Source organism: Hippocampus zosterae, chromosome 14, assembly GCF_025434085.1.
Source record: "Hippocampus zosterae strain Florida chromosome 14, ASM2543408v3, whole genome shotgun sequence".
NCBI lineage: Eukaryota > Metazoa > Chordata > Actinopteri > Syngnathiformes > Syngnathidae > Hippocampus > Hippocampus zosterae.
Window position 1 is genome coordinate 12,401,415 of NC_067464.1, and position 26,560 is coordinate 12,427,974.

General features: G+C 41.4%; 1 protein-coding gene across 9 annotated transcripts in view; it reads right to left on the minus strand.

The window, feature by feature from the left end:
• Positions 1-444: 444 nt before the first annotated feature.
• The window catches only part of dlgap2a (discs, large (Drosophila) homolog-associated protein 2a), a 139,729-nt gene continuing 113,613 nt past the window's right edge, over positions 445-26,560 (minus strand). For 4 of the 9 annotated variants that reach the window (XM_052086830.1, XM_052086831.1, XM_052086834.1 and 1 more), the window contains 4 exons: positions 25,291-25,359; positions 23,205-23,358; positions 22,914-23,130; positions 18,519-21,280 (listed from right to left, as the gene is read on the minus strand). In XM_052086830.1, coding sequence (XP_051942790.1) covers positions 18,921-21,280; positions 22,914-23,130; positions 23,205-23,358; positions 25,291-25,359 — 2,800 coding nt within the window. In that variant the 3' untranslated portion in view covers positions 18,519-18,920. Of the gene's footprint in view, positions 1,221-2,239; positions 2,393-5,036; positions 5,129-5,199; positions 5,640-5,818; positions 5,908-10,160; positions 10,547-16,735; positions 16,799-18,518; positions 21,281-22,913; positions 23,131-23,204; positions 23,359-25,290; positions 25,360-26,560 lie in introns of those variants that run through there. The other 5 variants (XM_052086835.1, XM_052086838.1, XM_052086836.1 and 2 more) reach the window with 5 other exon arrangements.

Sequence of the window (26,560 nt, forward strand, 5' to 3'; positions counted from 1 at the left end):
CATCAGTCATTTTTTTCTAACATGACATGCTCAAGGACGTTTCGGCTTAGCATGAGCACTGTGCATTGCGGTAAAACAAAACAAAACAAAACAAAACTGGGTTTGTGTGTGTGAATGTGTGTAAAAAAGCGATTAGAGGGGCCGTGAGCTACGGGCATGGTGGAAAAAACACAAAATAGATTTTTAAAACTCATATTGAGAAAAAAAAATATTCTTAGCTTCGGTTATGTACATTTCCCTTCTGAAACAGGGAATTTGTAATAAGTGCATTTGTGCATATTTTGATCTAAGGACACTAACAAACACATTTCCCTACTGCAATGATGTTATGCAAAATGTTGGCACAATGATCTCCATTTCAAGTCAATGTCAATTTTTGATAGGAACAGCAGATGTATGAAGAGGTGTTTAAAATGTGCACAGCGAAGAGATGGTCATTTCCCAACAATTAATTCCCGTGAAAAATGACCACAATCCAATTTAGTTCAAAAAGAAGACAAAAAAGAGCTGCATTTCCAACACGGACGGGATTCATTGACTGAGGTATTTGAAGCATTGGCACTTTTTTTACAATTCACATTAAGTTTGGGAAATTAAAGTCAATTACTGAAAAATTCAAACAGTTGGAGATTTCCTTAATCTATTTACTCGTAAAATACTTTTTTTTTTTGTAACTCAAAGGCTCGGTTATTAGTAGGTTTGACTTTAAAAATGGCACTTTACAAATGTTGGGAAAAAAGAGAGTATGATTAAACAAACAAAATAAAAACGTGCTTGGTGCTGGATGAGTGTGTGGTAACCAGATGACCAGTGAGTAAACTAGTCAACCTGTGTCCGATATAGAACTCTGCTAACTTCAGGACGAGTGGCACATCCTACTGGCCCGATGGCATTGGCGAGGGGCACTGAGGATGGCTTTAGAGATCGCATACATACCTAAAGGATGAGAGAATAGAAGTCTAGAAAAAAAGGCTAGTTGAGCAGGGAGACAAGTTTACCCTGAACCTAACTTCTCAAAGACGAGTCTGAGCCTCTGGAATATAAATCTCGATGCTGTCCGCTCGCTCTGAGACAGAGTTCTGCCGGAAGGAGGCTGCCCGCTTGGCTGCCATGAGCCGTCGACGAGCCTCCTGCCGGTGCCTGTCGGGGAGGTCCAAGGATCTCTCCCTCGTCACAAGGCTCTTCTGTCGAATTGTCTTCTTTGGTACTGGAGCTGGAGGCTTCAGGAAAGAACAACAAACTCATTAGAACATGTTCGGAGTTGCGTTGGGATCAAATGAGCAGCTCAAATTCCAAGTCGGAATTCATGACAACTCATTAAGTTATCACAACTTTTATTATGGAGCCCTTGGCATCCACCATGTGTTGTCCCCTTTAGGGCAGTGATTCTCAACTGTTATCACACTGGGACCAAACACCAAGACCCACATTTATAGCTGTTAACTCTTGTTTGTACAATTTATACTTTAATCTGCTCAATTGGGATTCCCATTTCATGGCTACACTGTTTTCTTAGCATCTACATTATTTGATTGCACCACAAACAACCTGCCGCAACTGGCAAGGAAAAATGTCCACATCAGCGGAGTTGAGCAGGAAGACAAGTTTCCCCTAACCTAACAAATCACATTAACTGTGATAGTGTCATTGTACACGTGTGCAAAAGTGTAATCTGAATAAACCCAAATAAAGCTCTACTAGGTTTTTCCTAACATTTTTTGTTTTCTCGCTGCAGAAAGGTTTTGTGTAAACATTTGCTGCTAACAGTTGTTAATTCTTTCTATTTTGAATATGGCATTAATTCCAGCTGAAGAAAAACACCTCTCTCAAAGATGATCATTTTTTTCTGTTGTTTTGTACAGGTTATGGGTCATATGCTATAGTTTTTTTTTTCTCAATGATTTATCTTGTTCTCATCTTTTACAACACAAAAACCTGGCATTTGAACAAGGGTGTGTTGACGTTATATATATTGAAGACGCATGGCCAATGGCGAGCAACCAGTTCAGGGATGTACACCGCCAACTGCCCCAAGGCAGCTGGGAGAGGCTCCAGCACGACGACCCTTAAGCACCGAAGCCGATGGCCCCATTTTGATGGATCACCAGTTATTGTGAATGTGAGCTGTATGAATGTCAGCGATGGAAACAACTACCGCTAAAAATGTGGAAACAAAATGTGTTTGGACTTGAGAAAGAAACCCTAAAGCAGCCTAAACGTTGAGTCAGGACCCATTTACCTTCTTGTCTGGACTATCTATTGGTTTCCAGTTGTTGTCCTTGATCTGCTGCAGATGGTCAAATTTCAAGGTGACGTCATCAACGGAGAGCTGCAACAGGTCCCAGAACCCAGCCAGGTCCTGTGAGGTAGGCCGCGGCATGGCGCTGGGGTCCTACAGGAGGTAGCGAGGACAAGGGGATTATTTGATGAATATATATCCTCCTAAAACCTCTGGAGGTTGGAAAATATCCCACTGAGTAATCGCGTGGCTTTTCCACCACGACAAGAAGTTTTAGCTACCTGCTAGCTTGCAGGCTAATAGGTTTCTGCATGCCATAGAATGGTGGCCTGGTCAAAATTATCCCTAGGTGTGAGTGTGAGCGCGGATGGTTGTTTGTCTCTGTGTGTCCTGCTATTGGCTGGCAACCAGTTCAGGGTGCAACCACGTACTGCCCGAAGATGGCTGGGCGTAGGCTCCAGCACCCCCCACGGCTCTTGTGAGGATAAAGTGGATCGGAAAATGGATGGATGGAAGGATGCCATGGATGTCTGGCGGGGTGGTCTACTATGTCACCGCAGTGGCGTGCAGTCAGGGCCTTCAAGGTTTTCTGTTCTGACCCAAATACTATCAGAAGCATTTCCAAGAAACGACAGTAATTGATTTCAAACAGTCTTTTCCTTGATTTAATGTGTGTGGGTTAATTTTTTGAAGATTTCGACTTGATGTGTGTGTGTGTGCCTGTGTGATATTTTTTTGCCCAGTGCCTTCAGAAAATTAAGTTCTGGCATCAAACACATATCATTGAAAAAGCTTTTAAAAAAAAAAAACTTTTTTAAACCACTTTGACTTTAGATCAGGCGTGTCCAGCTCCGGCCCTGGAGGGCCACTGTCCTGCCTGTTTTCCATTTCTCTGGGCTGCAACACACCTGATTCAAATGATCAGCTCATCAGCCAGCTCTGAAACACCATTAGAACAATCCTGATTATTTGAATCAGGTGTGTAGCTCCTGGGAGAGCTGGAAAACAGGCAGGACAGCGGCCCTTGAGGCTCGACTATGGAGACCCCTGCTTTAGATGTACCAATCTGTACTTTCACAAAGAAAGATGTCAGAATTTTTCCGTCCTCTGATTGTTTCAGCTGTATTTAACATTCTCATAATTTTTGTCCATGCCTGTTTCATCAGTCTATCCCCCCCCAACAATTCTGTTTCAGTTCAAAAACAATTTCTGATTTTAACTGCTTGATTTCCATCGAAATGTTATTTATTCTTACTATAATTATCACGATTGTTTTATTTTCCTTCCTTGAACGGAGTGGTACGAAAAATGTTGTCCATGTGTGTAGCTTATCTAGCCATCAATAAACTAACGACTGTAAATTTAAGGACTACAGAATAACATGCTGATGTGTGGTCAAAAGTTCTTGATGTGGTTTCGAAATCCCGTCAAATGCTTAATTTCTGCTGCTCACATATAATAGCATAATGTGTCTCATAACTATTGTCCAACTTGTCCGTGTACAACCCACACTAAATGGAAGAGGTATTTAGACATATTGACCCAAGGCTTTGTACAAGCTTCTTTTTCTTTCAGGGAACAGCACCATCATCGAAACTACTGTTCATCCATCCTCTCTTATGTCGTTTCCCCCCAAAGCGATTCAATGTCCCAGATACTTATTGATTCTTATTTTTGTCGCTTTCGAGAATCAATGACTCTAACTGAGGTTGATTGAGCCTGTTAGCGTGTCAATGCACATTGCAGTTTTGTAACTCAAACTTGCAAAGAAAATGTGCGTATAATGGATTCAAAGGGCTAAAGTTACAAAATAACTTGGTCAGGTGTCTCCATGAGGAGTGAGACATATATTCAACTTGTCTCTTCTGTTTAAAAAAAAAAAACAATTTCAGTTTGAATATTGAGTTATTATTGTTCCTTCATGCATCAGGCCTTATTTAAAAAAGGTTCTTGCTTTTACACACGGAGGATTCTCGTATAAATATAATTGGATTAAAACGCTATCAAATGGACAGATGCACAGTACTGTACCATAAAGCTTTGACCTCAGTGCACCAATATGACCATATTGCATCTGGTAGAGTGCTAAACCCAATTACAGTAGCCCCCTCGCCCAGTCGTGAGTCCACCCATTCACGTTGTTTATTTGGGGTAGGGGGCGGGGTTACCTATCCTTTGTTATTCGCTGAAAAACTCATCAGTTCCCATTTTTTGTACTCATTCCATGTCACACTAAGTTGCCACAGATGGCCGCTGCACCCTGTCGAAATAGGATTTGGTCAAAAGGAAGTACGTATTTTGAACTCAACTCAACAACAATGGAGTCTTTGCCAGGTGTCTTTCTTTTGAAATCAAATCCTCTGGAAGGCATTTCTTTTCAAGTGAGTTTGAAATGATATGAAAGTGTTTTGGTATCATAGACTGTGGTGTCCATTGTGGGATTTTTTGTTATTGGTTTTTTTTTTTTTTTTGCTTTTCACGGTTGTGAATACATTTCCAATCTTTTTCTATTAATCAACCTCGTCTCCACGCCTCTGCTCCGCCACCCACGAAATAACATCTTTTCAGTTATTGTTCCAATTCCTTGACAGACGGCACCTAACAACAATGAATCAAAATGTCCAATCAACTGGTTGAAAGTTGTGACGAGCAAAGCGCTGACAGGAAAGGAGGACATTGACTACCTCAGCCATCTTGTGTCAGATTCACAAAACAAAGAGGATTCTTTCTTGGAGCTGGTATTAAAATCTATGGAGTTGTGTGACAAAACATCTCACCTGTAAAAACTCCCACTTACCAGATTCTGCTGACAGAGCCAATAAAACTGCTGGAATTTCTGCGACATTAGCAGCTGAGCGCTACCCACAGCACTTCTGATTTTTCCCAAGACTGTAACGCAAAGTATATGTACTTGATATTGCAGTTAAAATTGGCATTCCAATGAAGTATGTGCCACTTACTCTCCTCGGACAAGTCATTTTCTTCAGCCTCTGCCTCCATCTCTTTACACCACCCCTCGATCCTCTTAGTCTCGGTGTGAAGCAGCTGCATGAACCAGCTCCCGTCTCTCCTCAGAGAAGGGGAGCTACGTCCCGACTCACCAGATGTGACTGCCTTCTCTTGTGGGCACGGGGGTTCCAGCTGCCACGTCGGCTCACTCGTGGTCTCTCTGGGACTGGGGGGCTCAGCTGGAGTCCGGTAGTCTTCGCGGTAGCTGAAGAGCCCCTGCGTGCGTACGGTTCGCACAGCTCCATACTGGGTAGGTGTGCTGGGCTCCGAATGACGCTGGAAGCCCCCACCAAACTGCAGGCCTTTGTCCTCCATGGTGGGGAAGCCCTCCAATTCCATGTCTGCCTGCACTGCTGTAGTCACACTGTTGGAGCGCTTGAAACGGCCTTGTCTGAAAGCCAAGGTGGTAAAATTGCATTGAGAATTGCAGCTGACAAAAACGAATACTGAGAGTGATAGTTGTCGATGCTTTTAGCAAAGACTTGCATTGAGAATTGCAGCTGACAAAAACGAATACTGAGAGTGATAGTTGTCGATGCTTTTAGCAAAGACTTAAAATCATTATCTTACCCTTTCTTGTCATCCTCCACCTGTGTCCCAACAGAATGATATTCCCTGGAGCCTTTGCTTTCAGATTCTGAGTCTGTTGCAGCTTCCACCTAATGCAAAGAACCAATACAAGCATATTTTCTTGTCATTACTGAATGTCAGCTGCCACCCATTGCTTGTGTCTTTATTGAATTGGGCTTAACTGTTTAGAGCTTGTCAGTAAAAATCTCATGATTTATGGAGGTTTCAAATACAACAAAGTTTCTGTCTTTGGGTCCTACTTGCTTGTTGAAATGTTTTGTTGTTGAAGATTGCTGTAGAGTTTGAAGTTTGAGCTAATAAAAAAAAAACTGAAAGCAACAACTAAACTCTCTCTCTCTCTCTCCCTCTCTCTCATATATATATATATATTATATATATATATATATATATATATATATATATATATATATATATATATAATGTGTAGTGGCCAAAAAGTGTAAATCCCCAGCAGTCCTAAAACAGAGAGTAGAATATCACAAAGGGAATGTCAGGCATTTATTATTTCAAATACCGTATTTTCCACACTATAAGGCACTTCGGAGAATATGGTGCACCTTCAGTGAATGGCCTATTTTAGAACTGCTTTCATATACTGTATAAGGTACGTCGCATTGAAAATCGCATAGAATAGAAGCTACAATAGTGGCTGCAGTTGCGTTATGCATACACTAGATGGTGCTGCGCTAAAGGAAGCCAATACAATACAATACAGCTTAATTAATAGAGAGCTTTGACAATTGTTGCAGCTGTAACAAAGGACTTTACAGAACATTTAAAATACTATGTCCAAGAAATCAGACTATTGATCCATATATCAGGCGCACTTTTTTGAGAAAATTGAATGTTTCTAGGTGCGCCTTATAGTCTGTATAGTCTGTTCAAATCAAACAAGAGCCCAAATTCGAGGCACTGTTGTCATTACATTCGTTAGAGGGACAGAAACAACTCCTCAGTAAAGCTAATATTTAATTCATTGAAGAATGAGAGAAGCAACAACTGTCAGTCAGTCAGTAAATGATTGATAGCAAGATAGAAAGCTAAATAGAGAGATACATAGGAGTATCTGTATGGCATTCTCTGGAGTGCCATGATTGATGATGTTTCCCTCTCTTTCCAGCCCGTTCCTCTTCTGCGTTTACTCATTTCCTTCTTATCTAATTTCTTTGCTTTCTTTGTCGAGTGATCATAATTTCCTGTTGTTTCAATGTCACAATAACTCGGTCTGTCTGCACTCCCGAGTGCCCCATGCACATTTTGTGCTTCTGCCTGTAGAAGAAAGGCCTCACAAATTAAAGGTTTGGTGGCACATAGTATGTGGATATTGAGACATATGGTCACTGCTTGAAGGCAATGTACCGTTTTGTCCCTTTGCTCACTCGAATTCACTTTTCCGTGCGATTCCTCTGCCTCTTACACAGAGCAATAACAGAGCAGTGCATACAAGACCTGTGGAAGAAATTCATAAATCTTTGGCTCAGCTCACTTTTATCACTATGAGGGTAAATTGCTCATTTGGAACATGACATGAGTCGAACGCCAGGACATATATCAAGTCTATCTATACCGTGGAGTGGATGAGAAAAAAATATTGCTATTGTGGCAGAAAGTCTGAAAGGAGAGTAGACTATACTCTTGGAAGCAAAACAAAAGGATGAACAAAGAGATGAGCAATTTCTGTCATGATGTTACCTACACTAGCTACTTTTCAAAGCGTGCACACGGCAACGGTGACGCTTCCCAGACAATTCCTGTGAAAGGTTGAAATCTTTTGAATAACTATCGACTAAACCTCAATTTTATTCCGATTAAATGTAATTCTGTGAAGACACCAGTCAGCGCCTTGGAAAACACAAATGTGTACCTAAATTAAAGACTACAAAGGTGTTGCTTTTCCAGAAATGCAGCTTAACAAGTGACATAGCAAAACTGAAAATCAGTAATGAAAATGGCGAACCCTAACCCCAAATTCATGTAAGTGACAGATTCATTCACATGCATTTTCTTGAAGGAATCCCTTTTCCACTGTGGCAATTCAATAATATGAGAAATTATGCTTCGTTCAGGGCAAGTTTTACTACTTCGACATTGTACATATCTTCTTTATCTTTATTGGTTTTGCTCCAATTTTTACTGCTGACTTATAGATACGGCGTGCCGGCTTTCAAAGATAGAGTGCCTTTCAAAATGACATAATGATGTTAATTATTTCAACTTTCCGTTTCCCCCTCCATTAGGTGGTGGTTTTGTCGTGGAAATAAAAACACGGAAGTATTTTGTGGCCAACATTTTGGGAATGAGATGACGCCAACCTGAGTGCATTTTTTTGGGGTGATGGATCTTAAAAACTCTGTCAATTTAAAAAAATACTGCTATTGACTTCTGTGTTTATGTAGTTGTCCTTTTAAAAGATAGAAACTTAGAGTAGTAGGTGCGTTGTTTAGGGCCTTCCACGCGCCCCTTGAGCCAATAAAAAATTAACAACTAGTTTGCATACAAGCAGAGAAGCCAAAAGTTACAGTATACCATCCTTAAATGTCCCTTTTCTTCCTTCAAATGCTATATGCCCATTCAGCCCCTCATTTCCCAGGGCTCTACTTTTACTATATTGGACCCTGTTAGTGGAAGATGAAGTCATTCCAAGTCCTCTGTGGAATAGTGTGTGTGTGTGTGTGTGTGTGTGTGTGTGTGTGTGTGTGTGTGTGTGTGAGATGCGCGTGTGTGAGATGCGCTGATTGCACGGCTTTCAAGGCAGCTGGTCATAATCACTCCCAATCATGCTCTGCTGGCTGATTTGGAGGGGTGGATCAAAAGTTGGGTGGATCATGTGAGCAAGACAGGTAAGATACTCGATATGTAGTGGGCTCTTCTATGTATTTTGAGGGGGGAAAGAAAATGTGTGGAGTGAATGGAGATATTGTGGAAATGCTCAAGCCATAGGTACAGACCGTTCATATACAGTCAATACACTGGTCGTGCACAGTCGGTGACTTTTGGATATCCAAATTTGTTCCTGGTTCCTCGAGATGACCCACTTCAAGTTTGTTCTGAATATTTATCAGCTGACCTTCACTTGTATCATTGTTTGATTTGTTGATGTTTAAAGTTGTAAAAACAAATGCACAATGTCTCTATTCATATGAGCATAAGATGGAAAATAGATGACACTTGAAGCCAGGGGTGTCAGACTCATTTTTGTCACGCGCCACTTTTACTAGTTTTGAATTCAGAAGTCAAGGATAATAGTTCGTTGGAAAAATACATCATGTAAAGTCTCGACATTATTATTTATAACACATGACAATTTAAAAATCTTTGTACAGATTTGAGCAATGGTCATGGAAGTAATTTGCGTTTTTTTGAGTTTGACATATATGCTTTATGCCAAGGATGTCAAACTCATTTTTGTCACGGGCCAATCTCCCCTCTTAGGGCCGTAACGATGATTGATGGATTACTAGTTTTGTAATCACTCAAGTCAATGATCTGTTTGTTAAATTAGGTTGAAGGTTTCTTTTTTTCCAAACAATGGTCTCTTTTGGTGACAAGAAAAACTATTGCCGTGCCGTACGTCGAACCTATTTGTTGTTTGTTCGATTATTGTTCAAGTGAGTGTAAACAGGGAAACAAAATGATTGAAAAATGTCAACGTTATTTAGCACACAAATCACAATTTGACATTTCGGTACAGACTTTAGCAAGGATCATGGAAGTTGACACATGAATTGCTTTGGCGGGCCACATAAAATAATGTGGCGGGCCGGATCTGGCCCCCGGGTCTTGACTTTGACACCTGTTGTTCAAGCCATCACTCAAACTAAGTTTTATTAAGATGCATGAAAAACTGTTGAATTCATTCCGACTCTGGACAGTCACCCGAGAAACAGATGTGTGTGCATATAGGCTATTTAGTCAAGATGACCGGCATTTTCAATCACTTTAACTCGAGTGCTAATGAGGGCTAATGATGGGTGCGAAAAGAAAAGAAAAAGACAGAAGGGCAATGATGGAAGTAACTGCATTTGAAGTCATTTTTCATTAATTGCAAGGTGGTCTTTGGCATGTTTTCACAAATGAGCTGCTCAAATGCAAACATTAATGGAGATGGAGTGAATGTGGCCGGAGGGAGCCCCTCATGAGGAAGAGCTATAGCACGAGTTGAATGCTCATTGATGGATTGTGGAACGATGACTCATTTGGGCCTATTTTTAGCAGCTGAATTGAGAACTATGTTTCAAGTGTGTCACTATCATGAAGCAAGAGTTGTGGCATTCTTTGGGCCCCTTGTGATGCATGACTCTCCCATAAAATCAAGACTGACCTGTATTCCAATGGAGGATCGAGGCGTCTTCAAATACTCCTCAGCCTTAGACACCAGGATGGCTTTGTCACAGGTGAGTACCGAACTGTGGCTGTCTGTGGACGGGTGTCTCTTCCCAGCCATGACCCCAGCTGCCTCCATGGCTATAGTTACGGCCTTAGCGCTATCCAGGCTGTCAACTGAGTTATAGAGGGCCCTGCCGGGGCTCAGGCCCAGGGTCAGGCCATCGGGGCCCCACATGCCACCGTGGAGGTGCCTCCCCTCATGGTAGGCGTCCTGGGTGGACTCTGTGCTGCTTTGGGCTGTGATGGAGATGAGGGGTTTGGAGGTGGTGCGGGGCGGGACGGGCGGAGGGGGCTTCTTGTAGCTCGGTGTGTAGGTGATGGCTGCAAAAGATGTACAAAATAATTGCAACCTGGTTTAAAATATTACAGACTTGCCTTTTGTAAGGGCAATGATTCCCAAACACGGTGCCGTAAGCGATCATCAAGTGTGCCATGAGACATTATCCAAAACCTTCAACTCGACAGAAAATGATTTATTTACTCAAAGTAATCTTTGTTCATCAATATGTGCCAGCCTTGTATAGTGGCAAGCAGAACGATTCTATGCTCTGGCGCCAGATGACAGAAGGTACAATTACTTTGCATATCCATCTGTTGCCATACACATCAAAATAAATCATGGCTTCAACATGCCCGAGTTTCATTTGGAGCAAGTACATTTTTCAGTAAAAACCGAGATGAGAGCGTGATTACTTGAGTACCGGTATTTATAATCTTAGGGGAAAAATTGGTTTGGTTGTGTGGTGTGAGATTTTGCGAATGTAGAATATGTACCTTGGCTTAATAAAGGTTAGAAAATGAAGGGCATAGTCCTGCATTTTCCGGATTTCCTTTGTGCTTGCGATTAACAAAATTCTCAAAGCCATTGGCATTATTTTCACTTCGAACTTCTTTATAAAGTTAAAACCTAAGGGAGAATGTGTTCATTCAGACACGTAAGCTAATGGTTGAGGTACAGTGCAGTACTCGTTTCATCTTGTTTGGCATGAGCAGGACCGACACTTGTTTTGAAATAAAGAGTTTGCTGAGGGCTCACAACTTGTCCTGGTTCCTTTATGCAAGCTAAGATAGCGCTAAGCAGCAGCGCACGAATGGCAGAACCCGGTGACAAATTCTGACTCTAATTGCAACATTTGGTTTTATTTGGAGTCGTCATTGTGTGATATGCGGCGCTGAGCAATAAATGTATAAAACCATTGCATCTCAAATGCCAGCTCGTAACAAAACCCACAAAACACGAACCCATCACAAACCCTCAGCCACAAAACTGTAGATTTTCATTTCGTACAACTAAACGGAACTTTTTTTTCAGTTGCACGAGATTAAAATGTGGTAAACTCGCAGAATTTCCCCCTCGTTTATTCGAAAACAATCATGTGTTGTCACATTGTACTCATCATGTAAAACAAATGCATATGTTTGAATTCAGTTCACGGAAGGCCTTGTTTTCAGTGTATGTTATCTGTATAAGAAAGTCTTCTCTATACTTGTGCGTCTTACTTTCCCTTTTCCAGAAAGCAGGCTTTGAGGTAGCTATGAATACACCACCCGTTTATTGTAAATATAGACCAATAATGAGATATTCATAATTAAGTACTATTGTGTGATGTTGTTAGAAAAAGTTTGACAAACATTATTTGAGTAATGTTACTATTCAAACTGCACAATGTTGCAGTGTTTTGTATTCCCTACAATAATATTACTGATATAGTGCATTGAAGTGCATCATGCATTTGCGATACACACACTTGGTCTACACTGAAAAAGGTTTTTGTTGAATTTACTCAATTTTATTTCGTCGAGTGGTTCCACAAAAAAAAGTAATCGGGATCAATATGTGTTCATTAAGTAGACCATACATGTACTTCAAAAATGAATGTGGATTCAGATAATCTTGTGCAACCACTTGAGGAAATTAAATGAAGTAAACTCAACACACCATTTTTTTCAGTGTGATTTTTCAGTATTTAGTGTTTAATTCTTCAAATAAAACCTATTAGGAAACTTGTTTGTGCTTCCTGACAGCAATGGCCTCATATTTAACACAATATTCACATTTCACTGTTGTTGTTTTTTAGATACAGTATTTTACTCTATCAGTTGTCACCGTTGCAGCTGGCTGACCTTTTCCACAGCAGCCATGTTGACGCAAGTGCACGTAAACACAGCTGTTACTGAAAAGCCCCAGTTATGTAATCAGCAACACCTGTGTTTACACCTGTGTGATCAACATTTTTTGGGGACAAAGGAATATGGTCATGAACCCTCAACGGCTTTTGACATGTCCAAGGGTAAACCACATTGCATGTAGTCAAACGCAAAGCCATCTTAAGTGCATCTTCTTTTGGATCGTGAATCAAAGATGCGAGCAAGCAGACACCTCTGAGTGGGGAAAACAAGACGGCGAGCACCATGGCACCACAACAGGGTTACCTTTGGACAAACTGCACAGAGCTCTGTGATACTATTTTTTTATTTAACAAATGCTGACATCACACAAGGCGATTAATGAGGGCCACTTGAGATCTCTTTTGGGTTCTAATGAGCTTCAACCCTTGGGAGGTTGAAGCCAAATGAACAACATTTTGTCTAATTAAATTGTAGCCTGGAACACAATTACTGGACACACTGCTCTCAAAAATGAAGAGAGAGAGAGCGAGCGAGCGAGCGAGAGAGAGAGAGAGAGAGAGAGAGAGAGAGAGAGAGAGAGAGAGAGAGAGAGAGAGAGAGAGAGAGAGAGAGAGAGAGAGAGAGAGAGAGAGAGAGAGAGAGAGAGAGAGAGAGAGAGAGAGAGAGAGAGAGAGAGAGAGAGAGAGAGAGAGAGAGAGAGAGAGAGAGAGAGAGAGAGAGAGAGAGAGAGAGAGAGAGAGAGAGAGAGAGAGAGAGAGAGAGAGAGAGAGAGAGAGAGAGAGAGAGAGAGAGAGAGAGAGAGAGAGAGAGAGAGAGAGAGATTGCCAATACAAGCAAGCTCCTCACACCTCTCAATTTATTCTAGCATCCTTCTCACCGTTAATTTGGCTGTGCATATTAATAGCCAGGAACGTCACATCTGTGAGGATTGTTTTGGTTCAGGAAATAGATGACGCATGAAGCTGTCCATTAACAAAATGAACTCGCCAATGATAAAGAGATGCATTCGTGACAAGACTCAGGGAAAGTGCATGTGTACAGGTGGGTTGGAGAAGTCTGTGCGTGTTTGTGTGTGTGTGTGTGTGTGTTTAAAAAAAAAGCCTATTCAGGGGCATGACTCAGTAGCAAGACCAAAAATAGACCCAATACGTTTTACAGAGGATGGATGCTATGGGGTGCTAGCAGTGATATTTAGATGGGAGCAAGAATTAGGAACCCAGGTTTCCTAATTCTTGCTCCCATCTTGACATTGGCAGCATTACTCAGGAATTACTTAATCCAAAGTGAAGCCAGCCAGACTCACTCAATCTCTGAGTGAGTCTGGCTGAAAAAAAAACAGATTAAAAACATTGTTGTTATTTAGATACAGTAGTCCTTTCCGCAAAAATGACCTTTTAAGTGAGAGACAGTAAGGGTTCAGCAAGTTCTTATGTGTTGACCGAAAAATTGTCAAAAGCATTGACTTACATTTATTATCACACATGGTAAATTCCAATATTTGTTCTATGAAAATACATTAATTTAATAGCTTCATTTCGTAGTACCCCTGTTGGCTGCATTAAATCTATGCTAACTAAGCTAAAAGCTATGATGTATGTATGTACGTATATGATGTACAGTCCCTCCCTCCCTGACAGCACTCGGTAGCTCCTTCAGCCAGAGACTGTTACAGCCGCGCTGCAAGAAGGAGAGATACCGACGCTCGTTCCTACGACTGCTGTCAGGCTGCTGAATAAAAATAATAACAATAATACTAATAATAATTACATGATGTGAAAAACAATTGTAAATAGCACTGCGGTTTATCCATTTTGTATTTATATTGCACTCAATTGAACGGTGTTTGTTTTTTCTTCTTTCTTCTTTCTACCCACATTCTTGCTGTTGGAGGCTGTACATTTCCCCAGTGTGGGACAAATAAAGGATATCATATCTTATCTTATCTATGCGTTCAGTGATGGCGTCGTGGTACATTTTTCCAACTTCAGCGCAGGCAGCATTTCTTCAGTTCCCACTCAGTGGTTCGGTAAATGTGAAGGTGATGGTTGTCTGTCTCTATGTGTTTCCCGCCACTGACAGGCAAGAGGTCCAAAGTGTAGTCTGCCTTTCGCCCTCAATTAGATGGAAGTCAGATGGATAGATGGATGAACTGCTATGTCATTCCAATCTGCTCAGACAACTACAGAATCAGTAGCGCTGTCCGATGTAAATGAAACAATATTAACCACTGGACAGTTTCTGTAAATAATCAAATTTAGATGGGAAATGAACTCCATTTTTTTCTTATTAAAAATATGTTCTCTCTGGCCCCACTAGAATTGCAGTTGCAAAATGTTTGATACGGTGGTCTATTGAAAAATGCCCCCCCCCAAAAAAAAATAAAAAACAACATTTTAGCTCATTGTCATGTAGAGTCATTAACACATTCTAACAGTTCTCCTGACCTAATGCACCACAGTGACCAAAAAAACAATTAATCATACCAGTCTCGAAATAAATGGCAATGCAGGAAGATTTGTGCTGATTTTCACTCCATAAAACATCATGTATTCATAAATCTGGACAACCTGAAAGCCAGTGGAGTGGTCACCAACAGGACAACAAGCAACTGCATCAAGGCACCTAAATGGTCTAAACTTCTCTGAAGGTTCCCTCTGGTCATGATTTAATACCTCCGATTCTGATCTATAGAAAGTCTTTCACCATATCAGACTACAGGACCTGTGTTAACATTTTATGAGTTAGTTTACTTCCTCTTTATACATGACTTTAGGGTAAAAGTCTGGTGCTCAACGTTGAAAACAGACTGAAGGGAAATAAACAGACAAGGAACATATATTCTGATTCTGGGAGCTTCTCTCATCCCAAGATTACAGCCATTATGCATGCTTATAGGTTACAGAAATGTCAGAGTGAACGGCACAGCTATCTTTATGCTTTTATGCTCAAGGCCAGAAACAAAGCTCCAGAAACCAGCTAAATGTCCATCATGTGAAACACAAAACCCGTGTCTTCACGTTGCAAGCCAAATATTTACAGCCTGAGGTACATCTGACACCCTTACATGATTTTTTTGGTACACCAAATCCCATGCGCCTTTAAGAGCTAAACATATTTGAGGAGAATAAGATGTGCATATGACGCTTGCATATCTGTGGTAAGCAACAGTGACGCATTTCTTGGACTGGCCATGTGACTTTGAAGAAACTATACCAATAATGGACAGCAAGGAATTTGATATTCTTCTCACTTTCTCTCACAAAGACAAACAACAAGCACAGTATTAGCAAGGCTGACAAACACAAGGCAGTGAGTCAACCACTCCATCTCTGTTAGCACCACTCGCTCGGGTCAGGCTAACACGCTGGTGAGGTGGGGGTAGTTGAGTGACACGCCATTAAGAATCTTTCTCCCATAGCTGGATTTATCACTGTAAAGGAAAGGCAGCACTTTGCTTTATAGCAGGCTATTAAGGATGTGTAAATAACAGGGGAAAGTAGGATGAACAAAACATTCCTGGCACTGTCACCTTGCATTGCTGGTCTAAACCAAGGGGTAAGAAAAAATACCAATGAAAACATGGAGTCGGCGAGCCGTTCCTCAAGATATACGTTGATGAAGCCTTTTTAACCCTTTTGGGCCAGTGCACTTTAAGCATGTTAAACAAGCAAAGGCAGCCAACACAAATCAGAGTCTGCATGTGTTGCATTTCTTTGTGGTATTGCACATAATTCCATTTGCAAACACTCATAACGCGAATAACACAAGAAAGTGGCGAATGGCTTGCGAGAGATCTACAGAAGATACAAAAATGTATATATCTGTATGTTGCACTCGTGCATAGTTTTTTTTTTGAAAATATGTATAAAGGAGCCTTTTTGCTTGTTTTTGTTTTGTTTGTTGGATTGAATTATGAACATTTCCCAATACAAGTCGGCATGAGCACAAACCCTTCAGCCTTTTGCTTCAAAGAATAAATAACATCCGTGAAAGCCTGCTAGAACATCAGAACTTTATTTGGGGTGAGGTACTTTAAATGGTGGCAGGTGTATGCCACACAACAATAAAGGGCGGGATATACCCTCACACGACAAAATATGGCGGGCACCCGCAGCTGCTCCTCTCTCTCCTGAGAAAAGAAATTTAATCTGTGTTGTATGTTGCACATGTAGCACATTTGACAATAAAGTTGACTTGAACTTGAACTGTGCTACTTGGGAGAAGTCAGCGATTACTCTGACTAAATTGCATGATGATGATGATGATGATGACAACAAATGTGAAACAAATAAGCAGACGCCGCATTACTGACATCAAGAAATAGACTTGTGGGTATCCCCAGAATGCTCCCCACCTCCACTTTATTTATTTATTTATTACCTGGGGAATGCTCGGGGGTCCAGTCAATACTGCTGCAGTTGGAGGGGAGACAGAACTGGATTCCTGAAAACAAGGGAGTGGGGTGGATATTCAGAGGCACGGGCACATTAGCCCAGACATTCATTTTATTTAATTTTTTTATTCATTCACTTTACAAACTAAGTGGATCCATTTGAAATCGTGAGTTCTGACTTTGGGGATCATCCTGCACAGTGGGTGTGCAATGTAAAATCAATCACTCTGGAACAAATGCAGAGCAGTTTCTCGTCTATAATGTCATTAGAGTCAATAAAAAAGTCATGGTCAATATTGGGCATCGATTTCATATTCTAGTTTTAGATTCATAGAATAGAAGAACTTTCACGGGTATGCAATGCCGTGACAGTTGACATCACTTGTGTGTGTGTGTGTGTGTGTGTGTGTGTGTGTGTGTGTGTGTGTGTGTGTGTGTGTGTGTGTGTGTGTGTGTGTGCGCGTGTGTATGTGTGTTTGTAAAATAAAGTGCTGCTGTTATTATACAGGCATTTACTCCCCCCGACCACCCAAAAAATGCATCATGTATCTGTTCTGACAAAAAAAAAGAGCAGCCATATATTTCATAATTGACAGCATTTAGTTGAAAGCAGATATATTACAGTCTCTCGTCTGAATTTTGACCTCAGCAAAATTGACAATTACTTTCATTACAAGGTCAGTTATTTGACACAGGACTATTCCATTTCACTTGATTAAAAAAAAAAGTACAATACAGGAGCACATGTCATATTACATTCCATTGGCATAGATGTTTTGTAAATGAAACGTTGGATGTGGAAAAGAAAGATGAGCTTTGCTGCTAAAATGACAAAATGAATACAACAATACAACCAATTAACTTCCCATCGCTGTCAAATCTTTCTGCCTCAGCCAATTTAGTAAACCTTCATGAAGTGAACAGGAAAAAAAATAACAATTTCTGGAAGCGCACCGATACTCAGCTCAAAGGTTCCTTTTGTTCCAGTGCACTTTATTAGAACACAGACTTCAGTGGGCATGGGGAGCCTATTACCGGTAATTGGACACATAGCAAAGATAGACAGTATCTTGTGATCTGACTTTTCAGCTTCTCCCTCCTCTTAATAGAATTGTGGCGTCAGTGGCTACGTAAACGCTTTTAATTGCACTAATTATAAGGCAGACATTACGAATCGGCTCAAATGCATAAAGTGAAGCATGGCAGAGTTTGATATACTGAAGATGGCATTCCGCATTATCAAATCCCTCTCACAATTCAATGTCAAAAGTAGCACAAAAAAAAAAATCCAGGCAATAATATGCAGAAATACTCTGCATCGTGATCTCATCTTCCTCATTCTGTGGGAATACATTCATAATCTTTAGATTCCTGAGCCCGATGTTTGATATTTTGCAGTAAAAATACACAATGTCATCTCTCATCATTACCTTTCCTGTTAATGTTCCTTTGGTGACTTATTTACTTAGCATTTTTGAATACCTTTTTCTATGAGGTTTTCATATGTAACGTATTTATTGTATGTATCTCCAGCTACAGTACATCTACAGTATATGCCATTGTGGTTATCCGTTGGGAATATATTCGAGCATGAATGAAGTTTCATTAATAGTATTCTAGATTCCAGAATTTTAGATGACCATCAGTTCATATTTCACACAGCTTTGTCCAACCATGAGCTCACATAGTAAACACCCAAACAATTCATAGTTATATAATAACTGTCCAAATGATCGCACTCCACCTTAGAGTGAAAACACCCACCCCCACCCCCACCCCCACACACACACCGTAAAACTGTTCAATTTTAAAGTCATTTGCAGCATTGGCATGGTCCAAAAGAATTCCTTAAAATAGCTGACGTTACTGAATTCTTGAACAACAGTCAGTTTCTTGTTGTTCTCATCCGGTGCAACATTTTCATTGAATACTCTTGAATCATTATTGTTAAGTCAATTTGTCACAGGTGAAGACAGTTCTTAGAATATGATAGCTCTCACTGCTATCAATACAGTTCTTTGCGGCATTTTATGAGGAAGTCCTTGCTTTGAATGCCAATGATCTTATTATATTCGGATCGGCCCATTGCTCAACATCACTCTGGCAGCTATTAATTGTGAGTTATGGATATACTTTGGGCTACATCTTGTCTGCTGAGGCTGGAGTCTGAGCTCACAAAGTGAGAGATACATATGTGATTTCTGCACTGTTGTATTCGTATCTCCCACTCCAAAGTTCCACACTCGCACTCCTCTGTATTGATTCTTTCCTCTCAGTCCTTTTCTGCCACCGATACCATAGAAAGGCTTCTTTGTACGTAGACTGATCCGGACTCTCTATGATCTTTTCCTTCACAAGTTCCCCATGCTCCTGGGAATACTTCATGGACTCAAGAGACTCTTCTGTGAACTCGTATGGCTTCATGGTTGCCTGATCTAATGATGTTACCACGATGTCCTCAGAATCACACGACGTTGGCTCAACATCATGTAACAAAGGATCTGGTGATGGACTTGTGGTTTCCAAGTCCACTTCCAAGGAAGTATCAGGGGACAGTGAACTTGGAGGTGATATTGTGACGGTGATTTGTGGTAGTGGGGTTTTCCGTAATACTGATATGCTAGCAAGCTGCCCGGAATTTGAACAAAACTCTGGAGCTGATTTAAAACTGACAGCATCTGCTGACAACGACTGATCCAAAGGGCATTGTGTGGCAGAGTCAGCACTAAGTATCTGGGAACAATCTGATTGGGTGAAAGGATTGTCCATGTCCAAAATAGATGGAGAGTCAATACTTGCAACAAATGGCTCTGGTTCAGGGTCCATGAACACTGAATCAAGATCGTCTTGATCGAGAGAAGTCAGCATGACTAGGTCAAAGTGAACCAGATCAGCATGATATATTGGGGTGCTATCAAGTGGTTCGGGAAGGGGTGGCCAGTCTGAGTCTTCCGACTCTGGTTCAGTGTCTTGTTGAGTTGGTGCAGATTTAGATGAAAAAACTGAATCCAGTTGCATTTTCGCCGAGGCAGGACTAGTGTGACTGTCCGGAAGAGACACAATGGGGTCAAGATTTGGATCACAGTCGGTTGGACTTTCTGGAGAATCTGTGTCTACGTACTCTGTTATCACAATGGAAGGACATTTCTCCACATTACATGATGGAATGGTGTCTTGACAACTTATGGGTACATCATGAACTAACATCTGGATGTTATCAATCAAGTTAGATGTTGATACCATGGGTAAGTCTACAGCTTTTGGTTCTGATCCCCTCGGGTCTGTTCCCCTTGACTCTTCCAATCTCGACACTGGCTTTTCTTCAGGTTTGTCTCCAGCAAAATGAAATGGGAATTCAGAATCTGATGTATTGTCATACTCATGCTCCTTTGGCGGAGAAACTGTAACAACAGGGACTGCATATGGTAGGCAGATATTTTCCCTCTTGATGAGGTCCAGTTCGGTGGATTTCAATTCAACGTGATGAGGTGGTTTAGTATCCAAGTCATTCTCATTTGAAGGGCTTTGCTGTGGAGTAATTGCCATATCTGTTACCAAATTCTTAAACCTTTCAGGGGATATTTCTGCAAGCTGCATGCCCCCATCAGAGGTGAGTGGCTCTTTCGTCAAAGGACCCCATAAGTTTGCAGCATCCTGGTTGGGCAGCTCCAATTCTGTTTCTGGTTTTAATGAGGGCCCTACAGGCAATTCCAAAGGCTTAATTTTCATTACCTTAGCAGAGAATGGTATCACTGGATCCAAGGACAGTGGTATGGCACTTTCCACATACATTGACTGTGGACGTGCAAGAATGCTTGGATCCATAGAAAGCTGCTTTGGGAGTTTTTTTCGTGTCCCTTTCTTTTCTTCCTCCTCTTCTGGACAATTGACAGCTGCATCTGCGGTGCTTTGCCGCACCAATGCTTTGCTTCTAGCCTGAGTCCCAACGGAAACTTTAGATACGGGCTTGATTTTCTCCTTAGCTCCTCCTGTGCTTTGATTTGCTCTGGAGGTTCCAAATCCTTCACCACCCAATCCTGCACAGGCACTTGTCATCGACTCTGCCCCAACCCCTCCACCCAAACCCAGCCCTGCTGGCATTTTACAACTTTGGGGAGACCATGTGTTGTAATGCTTTGTGAATGTGTTGAAATTACTGTTGAAAGCGCGTAGCTCTTTGCAGAGGTCCCTTCTGAGTTCAGCTAGCTCGAGACGCATGGCAGAGACCTCCTCCTTCCATTGCATGCTAATAGCCGCAGCCAATGTTGCTGACTCTTTAAGACTGGCCTGAATGGCTTTTGGTGAAGGCCTTTCTGGTTCAGTAGGTCTCGGGGATCTGAAGAGAATCGGAGAGACTGGTGGTCCAGACTGAGGTTTGGCTGTAGCCATCATGTTATCTTGGTGGAAAGACCTGTCTCTTCTGACAGGGCAGCCTAGATCATCATGTGCCAAAGGAGTTTTATCTGCTGCCACATCCCATTGTGCCCTGGCTTGCTTGGGTAAACAAGAGTCTTCCTGCACATAATTTCTGTCTGGAAGACAAATGTAAATATGTATTTGTAATATGGCCACAGGTGTGAGCAACTGGAGATACCGTGCTTTTTATTGCCACACAGCAGTCACATCAAGTCATGCACTAATTGTCATGAGTCAAAACAAGATTACAGCATCAATCTACAATGCAAATGCTATTATTGCTATTTCAACAATTTGGTCATATCTATTCTAAAGGTTGTATGAATGTTTTACGCTCTGTAATAGCATGATGCATTGCCAGAGGGTTTCCATGATGTTGATAAAGCACTCCCATTTTGACTCATTTGATGGTTTACACTGCCTTCTCAACATTAAAAATTTAGCATGCATTCTTAGCATCTGTTCAATGCACAAAGGAGAACCTCTTGGCTGCTAAACACAAAAGAAAATATTAATCAGGTTTGGGATGTTTAACAAACAAAGCATGCTGTTCTTCTAACAGCTATGATCCAGAAACATGAACTTTGTGCAATGAAAAGAGGCCAAGATGGGCACAGCTTTCAAACCTTTTCCCACCAATCAGGAAGTATAGTATGAACCCTATTGAAAATATGATATCCACGCTGACGACTCGTTCCAAACTTGAATTGCCTCTAGTCCAAAATAAATCCCATCAATTACCAAGTTTCGTCCCCTACAAAAAGAGTTTACAGAGAAAGCAGTGTAATCAAGCACCAACAGGGATTTAGTGTTGAGAATAAGCACATCTCCAGATGGACACACCTCTAACCCTCCCTATGTTAATCCAAATGCTGCTGTGTGGCAAAGGGTGGAGTCCATTTACGCTTCTTTTGTAGGCATGTTCGCTGCTTCCTTATCCCTCCACCCCCACCCGTCTTCATCTGTACTTGGACAAATCCCTTCCTTGGAGAATCCATTAATCGAGACAAGTCATGGAACCACGAGCAGCTTCCAATTTAAAATCACACCTTAATATCGGAAATAAATGGAGGTGTCAGTATAGTATGTTTAGATTTACGGCAACAAGCTTTTACAGGACACGTAAGGGGTGATTAAACATTGTGAACATTTCAAAGCGTGTACATTCAACGTCGGCTGTTGATTATCCAAGTTACATAATGATCATTTTATACTGAAAACAACCTAGGGGCAAGGAAATCTCCTAATGAATCCTGTGATATTTAGAGATTTGCAGTACATTGTAAACTGGGTTTTACAAGTCCAGAATTCATTTGATGCGTTTACCATACTTTTGCCCAATTTACAGTAAGTCAGTGCATTCACCTTGTGGCATAGTAGAGAAAGTCAGACATCAAATGTTACGTAGAAAGCCTGTCGCCTGATTTTTCTCTCGTGAGGTTTTCAATAGGGTTCATAACTTTACTTTCCGATACAGCCAATGGACGACCACGTGACTCAACGTACAGCCGATGGACGACCACGTGACTCAACGCATCCAAAATACAAAAGGATGAACTTGCAAAGCTCAAAGGTTGTATGTATGACAGTCCTACATCCATCCAAATCAATGGAAACATAATAATTCATGCAAGGCTTTGGCATCTGACAGTGTCACCATTTAATGCCAGCTGTTCCAGCCATTACCACAAGTTCATAGCAAAGAGAAGCGTCTGCTGTTGGGATCGATGAATAGAATGAAACTTTTACCTGTGGTAGATCTAATGGTGGAGGTGACAGTGGAGGCCATGGGAGGGACGCACTCATCATCTTGAGAGTAGCCGGCTTGGATGGCTCTCAGGTAGCTGTGGCTCCGGGTTCGAAAACAGCCTGGTAAATCCAACGCGTCCATGGCCTGTGATTCCACCTCGCTGAACACAGACTCACAGACTGATTCAAATTGGCCATTTATTTCCGTTTCGCTCACCTGTGAAGAGCACCAAAAAAAAAGCCATCAGAAAGGACAAAAAAAATGAGAGAGACACGAAATAACAGACTAACCTGGCTGACTTGGCTAACACAGCTGGCCTGGCTGAGGGTGCTAACTGCCCGCATGTAGCTCTGGTTCCTGGAGCGAAACTTGGGGGAGTTGTAGTGTGCAGCGGGGTCCAGGGCAATGCTCGGGTGCATGGCTGTTTGCAAATGGTAGCTCTGACTGAACATAAAGGAAAAAAGGGAAGCAGTGGCACTTGTGAGAAAGCCTTTTTTAACCAGGAAATTAAATACAATTGTAAAACAACTTTATGCAGAGTGGCCGGTGGCAGCATGGGGATACGAGCAAGTGCAAGGCACTCGGTTACCCCAAAGCTACCTGAACTTGAGAAGAAAACAGTCAATAACCATTCTTCCTCCAAAAAGAGACACCCCTTTGTGTAGCAGTGTCCTGAAGAAGGTGATTGGATTGATAGTGTGCTGACACATCAAATCAATGTGTGCAAATGAGAGAAATGCAAACCAGGAGCTAGTTAGAGAGCAAATACTTCAGGGTGAACCCTGTTATCCACCAAATCAATTAAATAGGCCAACCAAGCAGAGCGGGAGAGCTGTTTCTGACTACGTGCCAGGGAAGGAATATGCCAAAAGAGAAAGAAAGGCAAGAAATAACCTCAGAATACCAAGTGACATTAAGATAACAATAGAGAATTTCCCACTTTTTCCGGAGTCAGGTAAGGATGAGTTAAAAGCCTTCTATGTAGATAAGTGCTTGGGATTAAAGAAATGTCAATGTGACGAAGAAAAAAAGGCATGTCAATACATCATGTAATGTGAGATACCCACTCGTCCATCTTGGCAAAGCCTTTCAATATAAAGGCATCCAGATATTAATGAAGCAAAAGCTGATGATCAAAAGAAATGTTCAAAATATCACCAAATTGAAACTCATTATGCTGCCTGTATTTCTAAGCAGTGTTGCGCTTTATAACGGTGTCACAGAGAATTCAAACTGCTGCAATGGAACCTCTAGAGTCAAACATGCATGAGGCTGTGCAATCTGAAATTCACACGTTTCTTATTAAGTATGATGTCAGCAATTCCGCTAATCAAGCCTAAAATCATTCTTTATGGGCCTGTGTGGTTTTTACTTGACTTTTTCGTTTATTTTTTTCCCGACACTAGTTCCAGAATTTACTGCATGTCCCATGAGATGGCAGGACGTGTGACTCGTGAGATCTCAGGTCAGTGTAAATCTGTTTAGCGACAATTCTTCCAAAGGAAAAAAAAAGCAAAACAGAAAAACAAAAACAGCGGCAACAAGGAGTCCAAAGATAAGTCAGATATCAGAAGTAAAAAGAAACCCGGCAAAGCACAACGAAGGGGACAGGCAAAAGAGTAAGACCGCGGCAGTGTGCAGTTGCTTTGTTTTACAGAGATTAATTTGTTTTTATACCTGTGTGATGATTTTGAATGATAAAAGGGGATATTTATGATGTGCATCAGCTATGCAAGTCCAATGGCGAGCAAAAGTATTCGGAGCCCTTGAATTTTTTTCTTTTTTGTTTGGGAAGCAGCCAAATTGGGACACAAGCAGCCCAGTTGTCTTTGTGTGTTGCTTATGTGAGTTGGAGCTGTTTCGCAAGAAAGGGCAAAATTTTCAGCCTCTAGATGTGCAAAACTGACAGAGACATGCTCCAAAACACTTGTCGCTGTAATTGCAGCAAAGGGTGGTTCTACAAAGTATTAACTCTGAGGGGCCTAATCATTTTGCATGCTCTGTTTTTCACGTTTTTGTTCCCCAAAAAATTGTAAAGATCGTAGGAATTTGGATACGTTTCACGATTGTGTCCCACTTGGTGTTGACTCTTCACGAAATTTGGCAAAAGGTCACAAAAATACATAAAAACAAAAATTTTGAACACCTATAATGTGGGCATATATAAAAAGATAGAAAGATAAAAATTCCATTCCCATAAACTGAGAAAACTTGTTCTTGAATGTTCGACCTTAGACGTTCCACTCTTCCTGAACTTTTTTTTTTTTCATTGCCTCAATATCGATTTGTCAACAATGGCAGCAAGTCAGCCACCTCTGACATCTGAACACTGCGATGCAACGTAGAGCTAACGGGAGACACTGATCTCGTATTCACCTCAAGTCTGCAGCAAAATTGGTGATGTAGTTACGCATGTCACTGTTGATTTTATCCAGGCGATAAGAGCTGTGGGCAGAGAGGAAAACAGAGTTACAGGGTCCCACAAGTGGGAGTGGGATGGAGGTGACTTCACTGGGCATTAGTCTGCTGGAAATTGGGGTGAGTTCAATGTTTGCTTGGGAGTTTTCACCAAGTGCTGCAAACATTTGGGTGACAGATCATAACCAACATGGATTTGCTGTGATGAATAAATTAGGGACAATGTTGCAGTAACATTTCATTGGCAAGCAATCTAAAGGATTGATTGGCTTGAATGTTGACATTGTCTGATCCTATGAATAAGTATGGCAATCAAAAGAAAGATATGGAATAGTTGATCGACCAAAACATTTACACTGCAGTAGTATGTCACTGACAGCTCTCATTCAGGACCCAAATGACAAACAAAACAATAGGAGTTCTACTCAATATTTAATAAATGTCTTCTAGATAAATGCCCAGGATCCAAGAGTGACGTTTTAACATACTGTAAGCGTGGAACAAACATTTTCACCAATTTTAAAATGCCAGCTTCCCTAAGTATACACATAACTACTGTATATCTGTAGCGGCAATCTTGAGTCTCCTCCCACAAACCAGAAGCCTTTCATAGTACCTAGCACTGGCATGTGAGAAGCAGCATGGTGCCATATGCCATCAAATAACACAAAGAAGAAAGTGGCAGAGGAAGAACTCGAGGAACTTGAAGAAGCTTGCCTAACTAATCTATTTTATTTAGTTGCAACGCTGTGCTTGCAAACTATTCTTGTCATTTTTGTTGCAGTGGATGACTTGTGACACATGTACAAACACTCAACACAACCAGTTGCTCCTCTGGATACAGAAACGGCTCAAGCTTTCCGATGGGACCTGATTGATTGCTGTTTCATTTCATGTGACAATCGCAGAGTCCCTGGCTTAGATGAATTTGGAACGCACTGAAGGATTTTTTTTATTATAAATCTCGAACAGGTTTATGTTTGTAAGCCCTGAAAGTTTTCCTCACTGATCGGGGGGTGGGGGAACTCAGCATAAAGCAGGCAAGTCCAGCTCCGCTCCTGGAGGGCCACTGTCATGCCTGTTTTCCATCTCTCTGGGCTGCAACACACCTGATTCAGATGATCAGCTCATCAGCCAGCTCTGAAGCAGCATTAGAATGATCCTGATTATTTGAATCATGTGTGTTGCTCCTGGGAAAGCTGGAAAACAGGCAGGACAGCGGCCCTTG